The 8,212-nt window shown below is 52.7% G+C and overlaps 1 protein-coding gene across 1 annotated transcript in view; it reads left to right on the forward strand.

Moving 5' to 3' along the window:
- The window catches only part of PSMD4 (proteasome 26S subunit, non-ATPase 4), a 28,796-nt gene that overhangs the window by 13,711 nt on the left and 6,873 nt on the right, over positions 1-8,212 (forward strand). The window contains exons 5-9 of the mRNA XM_015424498.1: positions 59-127; positions 2,758-2,973; positions 3,055-3,163; positions 5,225-5,356; positions 6,553-6,620. Coding sequence (XP_015279984.1) covers positions 59-127; positions 2,758-2,973; positions 3,055-3,163; positions 5,225-5,356; positions 6,553-6,620 — 594 coding nt within the window. The remainder of the gene's footprint in view (positions 1-58; positions 128-2,757; positions 2,974-3,054; positions 3,164-5,224; positions 5,357-6,552; positions 6,621-8,212) is intronic.

Consider the following 8,212-nt stretch of genomic DNA (forward strand, 5'->3'; position numbering starts at 1 on the left):
CCACCCACCCCCCTGCCCCCACCCCGGTTCTCACTCTCAGGCCCTCCTTTGGTTCCAGCTGGTGAAACTGGCCAAGCGCCTGAAGAAGGAGAAGGTGAACGTGGACATCATCAACTTTGGCGAGGAGGTGAGGCATCGGGGCCGGGCCTCAGGGGAGTGTGGCCGTCAGAGCAGAGGTCCATCAGTGGCTGCTAGCCGCAAGGTATAGATGGAACACTCTGTCTGGGGTAGTGGTGCTCTGTCTTCTGGGTGCTTGGGGGGGGGCACAGTGGGAGGGCTTCTGGAGTCCTGGCCCCGCTGGTGGACCTCCGGATGGCCCCTGGGTTTTGGCCACTGTGACACAGTGTTGGACTAGATGGGCCATAGGCCCGATCCAACATGGCTTCTCTATGTCTGGGTCAAGTGATGCTCTGTCTTCTTGGTGCTTGGGGGAGCCACAGTGGGAGGGCTTCTGGAGTTCTGGCCCTGCTGGTGGACCTCCTGATGGGGCCTGGGTTTTGGCCACTGTGTGACAGAGAGTGTTGGACTGGATGGGCCATTGGCCTGATCCAACATGGCTTCTTTTATGTTCTTATATGGAGCAGAGGTCCATCAGTGGCTCTTAGCCACAAAGTATAGATGGAACTCTCTGTCTGGGGCAAGTGATGCTCTGTCTTCTTGGTGTTTGAGGGGCAACAGTTGGAGGGCTTCTGGAGTCCTGGCCCCACTGCTGGACCTTCTAATGGCCCCTGGGTTTTGGCCACTGTGACACAGAGTGTAGGACTGGATGTGCCACTGGCCTGATCCAACATGGCTTCACTTATGCTCTTATATGGAGCAGAGGTCCATCAGTGGCTCTTAGCCACAAGGTACAGATAGGAGCTCTCAGTTTGGGGCAAGTGATGCTCTGTCTTCTTGGTACTTGTGGGGGGGGGGCAACAGTGGGAGGGCTTCTAGTGTTCTGGCCCCACTGGTGGACCTCCTGATGGCACCTGGTATTTTTGGCCACTGTGTGACACAGAGTGTTGACTGGGTGGGCCACTTGCCTGATCCAACATTGGCTTCTGTTATATTCTTCTTCTTTTTTTAAGCCCCCGGAGAGGATTTTTTATTGATTTTTTTAAACACTACAAAAACTAGAACAGAAAAAAGGGAAAGGGAAAGCTACATATAAGGGAGAAAGTAAAGAACCCACTACTAACTAAAAACCCAAGAGAGGAGATCTCCAACTAGCTTTTTATACTTCATTCAGACTTTTCATCTTTGTACTTCTTATGAACTGTGTCAATCTTTTAACCCTATTAACCATCCCCAGTTACATTTAATTGCCCAATAACAGTGCCCCCCATCATCCCCTAGAAACAAAAGTTCTCAAAGGAACAATTCAGAGTCCTTCAGCCTTTACTTCTTCGTCTCTCTCTTCCGCAGTTTGTAGGAACTTTTCGGGGCTGATGCCCCCTGCTCAGACAAAGAGTCCTCACCAGACGAACCAGTTTCCAGCTCTCCACTGGACTTATCGTCCTCTTCTTTTTTCTCGTCCTCTGGCCTTCCCAGCTGCTCCTTTAGAAACTCTTGAGCTTTAAGAACAGAGTCAATCTTGACCTTCTTCTCCTTGATCTTGAATATTACTCCTTCTGGAAACAGCCATTTATATCCAATTGAGTTTGTTTGGAGGAAAAACACAAGTTCTTTGTATTTCTTTCTGCATTGTCTTACTTCAAATGGATGCACTTGCAGCATCTGATCTTCCAAAGATACAGTTTTCTTTTCCAATTTTTGCACTTTTTTCCTCACTATCTGCGTTGTCTCAGCCATTTCCTTTACTTTCTCAGCATCCTGCTTCATTACTTGAATCAAATCCGTTATTTGCGTTTGTTGAGCAGTAATGCTTGTTGTCACAACTTGCAGCTGCTTTTGTTCTGCAGTAATATTCGCTGTTACAACAGACATCTGTTCTTTAAAGACATTGAGCTGTTCCAGCAGAGGGCGTATGACCTCTGTCATTGCCTTCGTCATCTCACTGGTCGTTTCCGGGGACTCTAGTTTCGCTTTTAAAAGTTTCTCTTTGTCTCTGTCCCTCTTCCCCGCCATCTTTTTCTCGTTGGCTTGTTTTCGCAATAAATTTTAAAGTCTCTGAATATGCGCTTATCTGTATAGCTCGATGGGTGAGTACTTCTGGGCAATTTCGTGTTTATTCTTCCACTCCCTCCCCCTTTCGCTCAACGATTTATGGGCATGGGAGGCATCCCTCCCATCACTCGCTTCTGCCATTTCGCAGCTTCAGGTAGGGAGTGTCTTTTATTTCGTTTAAAAATCAGTTCTCATTTGACTCACGTTCATAGTTGGTCTTCCAACCCCTCTTCATTCATCATTTCAAACGCCTGATCTCCTGTGCTTGACCCGGTTAGCTTCACTTGTACCATCAGGTTTCTCGGCTGGACGGACCACTGGAGCAAGGGGGAGCCTCGATTCTCTGGCATTCGGCCAGAGAAGAGCCTACCCCCTCAAAGCTCCTTGGCCAGGTGCCCTTCCCCGGGCTCCTGGGGGTTTTTACGAGCCTGCTCACCCCCTCCGTCCGCCGGAGCACGGCGACACCCCCGGGAGGTCCAGGAGGTGAGTCCGTGAGCGTGCCGCCATCAACCGGAAGTCGCTTCTGTTATATTCTTTTGTTGATGTGGAAAGGGATGCATCAGGGTCTGGCCTCCGGGGCATTTGGTTGTCAGCCCGGGCTGCTTCTTGGCTGTGCTTCTGACCTGTCTTGTCACCCCTCCTCCTCAGGAAGCCAACACGGACAAGCTGACCGCCTTCATCAACACCCTGAATGGCAAGGACGGAACCGGCTCCCACCTCGTGACGGTGCCCCCGGGCCCCAGCCTGGCCGACGCCCTCATCAGCTCCCCGATCCTGGCCGGGGAAGGGGGCGCCATGCTGGGCCTGGGGGCCAGCGACTTCGAGTTTGGCGTGGACCCCAGCGCCGACCCAGAGCTGGCTCTGGTAAGCGTGGAGACAGGGAGAGGGGATCACCGCCGGGCGGAAGGGACCGCTGGGCTCTGACCCGCCACCGTCTTTCCCCAGGCGCTCCGCGTCTCCATGGAGGAGCAGAGGCAGAGACAGGAGGAGGAGGCCAGGCGGGCAGCCGCAGCGTCTGCTGCAGAAGCCGGCATTCCGGCCACCGGTGGGGACGGTGAGTAGCTGGACAGCGGCTAGGGCTTTCTTCGCCAGTCTCGCCTCCTCAAAGAACAGATCTGTCCCACCAACAATGACGCCTCGGCCTGGCGCTGAAAGTTGTACTGAGACAACCCCGTGTTCTTGTGGCGTTCCCTATCAGGAGCGTAAAAAATTTAATTCCGGTGATCAACAAGGAAGGCTTTTGCTTTCTACCAGAAAAACCACCAGCAACGGCAGGCAGCAGATAATTCTTCACCTCTGGGTGGTGCTTCTAGGTGTTTAAAAGGGCAGAACTTCTGAGCATGTACAAAAATCACTACATTATCAAGAGAGCCAGGAAACGCCAAAGCTATTCATTTCAAAAACTATTTTAGAGAGTCAATAAATATGAGTGAGTATTAGTAGCTTTGGAGTTCTCTTGTTCCTCGTGCCTGTAATAATTTTTACAACATTATTCTGAGTTCCTAGCGGTGTTTTCGCAGGCCCTTATTAAGTGTTTTTTGCACATGCTCAGAAGTTCTGTCTTTTTAAACATTTTGTTGTTGTTTTGATATTTCTTAACAAATAATTCAGAAAAACAGTTAAACGTTAAAAAAAAATTCTCTCTTTATTTTTTTGACAACTGCATAGAGTCCCCTGAGGAAGCTCAATATAAGATGTATAGGAGTTGTTATTATTCGGTTGGAATAAAATTGTCTTTCTAAAGTTGTACAGTTTGGGTCACTGTACCTCAAAAAAAAAGATATAGCATTGGAAAAGGTGCAAGAAAGGGCAACTAAACGGATTAAATGGGTGATGAAACAGCTTCCCTATGAAGAGAGGTTAACGAGGTGAGGGCTCTTTAGCTTGGAGAAATGACGACTGAGGGGTGACATGAGAGAGAGAAGGTAGAGAAAGAAGTCCTTTTCTCTCTTTCTCACGAGACAAGAACTTGTGGGCACTCCCATGAAATTGATAAACAGTAGGCTTAGAACGGATCAAAGGAAGTCCTTCTTCAACCAAAGAGTCATGAACACGTGGAATTCACTGCTGTAGGAAGTGGCGGCAGCTACAAGCATAGACAGCTCCAAGAGGGGATTAAATAAACGTATGGAGCAGAGAGGTCCATCAGTGGTGGACCTCCTGATGGCACCTGGGTTTGGGCCACTGTGTGACACAGAGTTTTGGGACTGGATGGCCACTGGCCTGATCCAACACGGCTTCTCTGTGTCTAGGGCAGTGAATGCTCTGTCTTCTTGGTGCTTGGGGGGGGGGGGCAACAGTGGGAGGGCTTCTAGAGTTCTGGTCCCGCTGGTGGACCTCCTGATGGTGCCTGGGTTTGGGCCACTGTGTGACACAGAGTGTTGGGACTGAATAGATCCAACACGGCTTCTCTGTTTTTATGTCTGGGGCAGTGATGCTCTGTCTTCTTGGTGCTTGGGGAGGGGGGCAACAGTGGGAGGGCTTCTGGAGTTCTGGTCCCACTGGTGGACCTCCTGATAGCACCTGGTATTGTTGGCCACTGTGTGACACAGAGTGTTGGACTGGAGGGGCCACTGGCCTGATCCAACATGGCTTCTCAAATGTTCTGATGTCTAGGGCAGTGATGTTCTGTCTTCTTGGTGCCTGGGGGGCAAGAGTGGGAGGGCTTCTGGAGTTCTGGCTCTGCTGGTGGACCTCCTGATGGCACCTGGGTTTTGGCCACTGTGTGACACAGAATGTGGGACCAGATGGGCCACTGGCCTGATCCAACATGGCTTCTCTTTGGCTCTTAAGAGAGGTCCATCAGTGGCTCTTAGCCACAAGGTTTAGATGGAACACTCTGTCTGGGGCAGTGATGCTCTGTCTTTTTAGTGCTTGGGGGGGGCACAGTGGGAGGGGCTTCTGGAGTTCTAGCCCCGGTGCTGGACCTCCTGATGGCCCCTGGATTTTGGCCCCTGTGTGGCACAGTGTTCTTAAGGTGACACCGAGACCCTGTTATCTGAGGCAGCCTGGCACCTCGGATTGATCTCTCGATGACGTAGCTGCCTTTAGGGTAGTGGTGGGTGGGGTGTAAGTGGAGGATATTGAAGCTCCCGTCTCTCTCCCGGCACCCTAGAGTCCGACGACGCCCTCCTCAAGATGACCATTGGCCAGCAGGAGTTTGGCAGGGCCGGTCTGCCGGATCTCAGCACCATGACCGAAGAGGAGCAGATCGCCTACGCCATGCAGATGTCTTTGCAAGGAGCCGGTGAGTCTGACTGTTGCCCCTAGGATCAGGCGCCCCACCTTCGGCGGGTCCTTCCTGGGCCCTCTGAGTTGACGACGGCTGCCTGAAATTCCATACAGTGTTCCCTCTAAGCCAAGTCAAGTGTGAGCCAGCTCACAGTTTTTTAGCCTCCGGCTCACACATTTTTTGTCTCAGCTCAGGAAGGGAGGGCTCCAGAGCCAACTGATTGATGCAGCAGCCAAATCTCTGGCTCACAAATTTAACGCCAGGAGCTCACAAAGTACCATTTTTGCTCACAGGACTCCACAGCTTAGAGGGAGCATGGCTTCCGTGTATTTATCTATTTGGAATGTTTCTGCGCTGCCTCTCCAGGGAACCTGCCCCAAGGCAGCTTACGAAACAAAGCAATGAAACATCGTAAAAATGATTAAAACCTGCAGTTCAAAACTCAGCAGCAGATACAACATGAAGCGGCTTTAAGTGGATGGAACTGACTGGGAGAGCCGAGTACCTTTCCTTTCCCCAAGCCTTAGACCTTTAACTTCCACGTGGGGTTAGACACACCCTCAGAGGAGGATTCCTGTTGTGTCTCTGTGTGCCTCTGCTCTGGACTCTTTCCACTCCTTAGGCATGCCAAAACCAGGGATCCCCAACCTTTCTGAGCCTGTAGGCACCTTTGGAGTTCTCACCACAGGGAAGTGGCAGTGGACACGGTGACAGAATGGCTGCTGCAGGAGGCAGAGCGAGCCTGTCGTGGCCTGTTGCGGGGGGAGGGAGGGCAGGCGACTGGAAGCCGCTCTGAGACTCCTTCGGGTAGTGAAGGGCGGGGTCTGAATCCAGTCTCCTTCAAAACAGAACCTCCATATTCAGAGGCATTCTGCTAGTGGTGGAGTGGGGTCTTGCCTGGGCCAGCCATCCTTTTCATGCCTACCTTGAAATAATAGTGGGGGCCAGTTTACCCTCTCGTGGCATAGATAGATCTGGTTGCTTCTAATAGGCCAGGGGACAGCTAGCTTATATACAATACAGCGACATAACCTGGCAGGCAACGTGAGTCCCTCCGTTCTCGGGGAGATCCGAACCCAGGTCTCTAGCCGGAAGCGCTTCCTTGTTCCCTCTTCACGCCCCAGTTTTGAGCTGGAACCCTTTCGTTAAAGCCTTCCACAGAGGAGTGAGGGAGCTGAAACCGTTTCCGTCTTCTCCCCCTTTCCCTCCAGAGTTTGGGCAGGGCGAGTCAGCCGAAGTGGACAGCAGCGCGGAGATGGACACGTCAGAGCCCACCAAGGTTTGTGGGGGGGCGGGGGGGGAGCAGGCTGGGGCGGGGCCCCGGGCGGGGGGTCTGTGAGGCCCTCCTCCTGACAAGCCGGACACCTGAGCTGAGCGGCACACGGCTCTGGTTGGTGTGTGAATACGGAGAAGGAGCCTCTCGCTCATGCGCACACCAGCCCACCTCAAACAGAAAGGGTCCTGGTCCTTTCCCCAGGGTACTGGGGATGGGAGGCAGAGCGGCAACCAGAAATCAAAAATGGCTCCTAAGCAGTGTTCCCTCTGAGCCGAGTTAGTGTGAGCCAGCTCAGTTTTTTAGCCTCCGGCTCACACATTTTAGCCTCAGCTCAGGAAGGAGGGCCTCAGAGCAAACTAATTTATGCAGCAGCCAAATCGCTCGCTCAGAACTTTAATGCCAATAGCTCACAAAGTGGAATTTTTGCTCACGAGACTCCACAGCTTAGAGGGAGCATTGCTTCTAAGATGAGGTTGCTGCACTTCCAATTGTGTGTATGTCCTGCAACCTGTCGGCAAATGTATGCAGACTAAATGTGTTGTGTGTGTGTGTGTATACACACACACACACACACACACACACACACCTGGGGGGGGGGGGGTGGAAAGTGCCGTCATGGTGACCCTGTAGGGTTTTCAAATGCAAGAGATGAACAGAGCTGATTTCCCATTGCCCGCCTCTGCATACCAGCCAGTTCCTCTGGAGGGCCAACCACAGGGCAGAGAGGCCAAGGTCTGCCCTTGATGTTGCCTCCTGGCACTGGGATTCAGAGGTTGACGGCCTCTGAAGGTGGAGGTTAAGAACATCAGAAGAGCCTCCCTGACATGGATAGCCCAGGCCAGCCCGATCTCGGAAGCTAACTGGAGTCAACTCTGGCAAGTACTTGGATGGGAGACCTCCTTGGAATACCAGAGGCGGGAGGTGGGGGCAGGCTTCATTCAGCCACCTCTCTGAATATCCTCCAGGCCCCCAGTAGGGGTCACTCACCAGAGGCCACCATGACTTTCAGAAGCACACACACACATATAAAAAATACCAGAAGAGCCCTGCTGGGTCAGACCAGGGAGGGTGCATCCAGTCCATCATCCTGTCGCACACGGGGGCCAGTCAGTTCCTCTGGAGGGCCCACAACAGGGCAGAGAGGCTGAGGCCTTCTCCTGAGAAGAACATCAGAAGAACCCTGCTGGGTCAGACCAGTGAGGGTCCACCTAGTCCAGCATCCTGTCCCACCCAGCGGCCAACCAGTTCCTCTGGAGGGCCAGCAACAGGGCAGAGAGGCCAAGGCCTTCCCCTGAGAAGAACCTAAGAAGAGACCTGTTGGGTCAGACCAGGGAGGGTCCATTTAGTCCAGCATCCTGTCTCAGACAGTGGCCTCAAGCAGTTCCTCTGGAGGGCCAGCAACATGGCAGAGAGGCCAAGGCCTTCCCCTGAGAAGAACATCAGAAGAGCCCTGCTGGGTCAGACCAGGGAGGGTGCATCCAGTCCATCATCCTGTCGCACACGGGGGCCAGTCAGTTCCTCTGGAGGGCCCACAACAGGGCAGAGAGGCTGAGGCCTTCTCCTGAGAAGAACATCAGAAGAACCCTGCTGGGTCA

Source organism: Gekko japonicus, unplaced genomic scaffold (assembly GCF_001447785.1).
Source record: "Gekko japonicus isolate JY-2015 unplaced genomic scaffold, Gekko_japonicus_V1.1 scaffold142, whole genome shotgun sequence".
In the NCBI taxonomy this organism is placed as follows: domain Eukaryota; kingdom Metazoa; phylum Chordata; class Lepidosauria; order Squamata; family Gekkonidae; genus Gekko; species Gekko japonicus.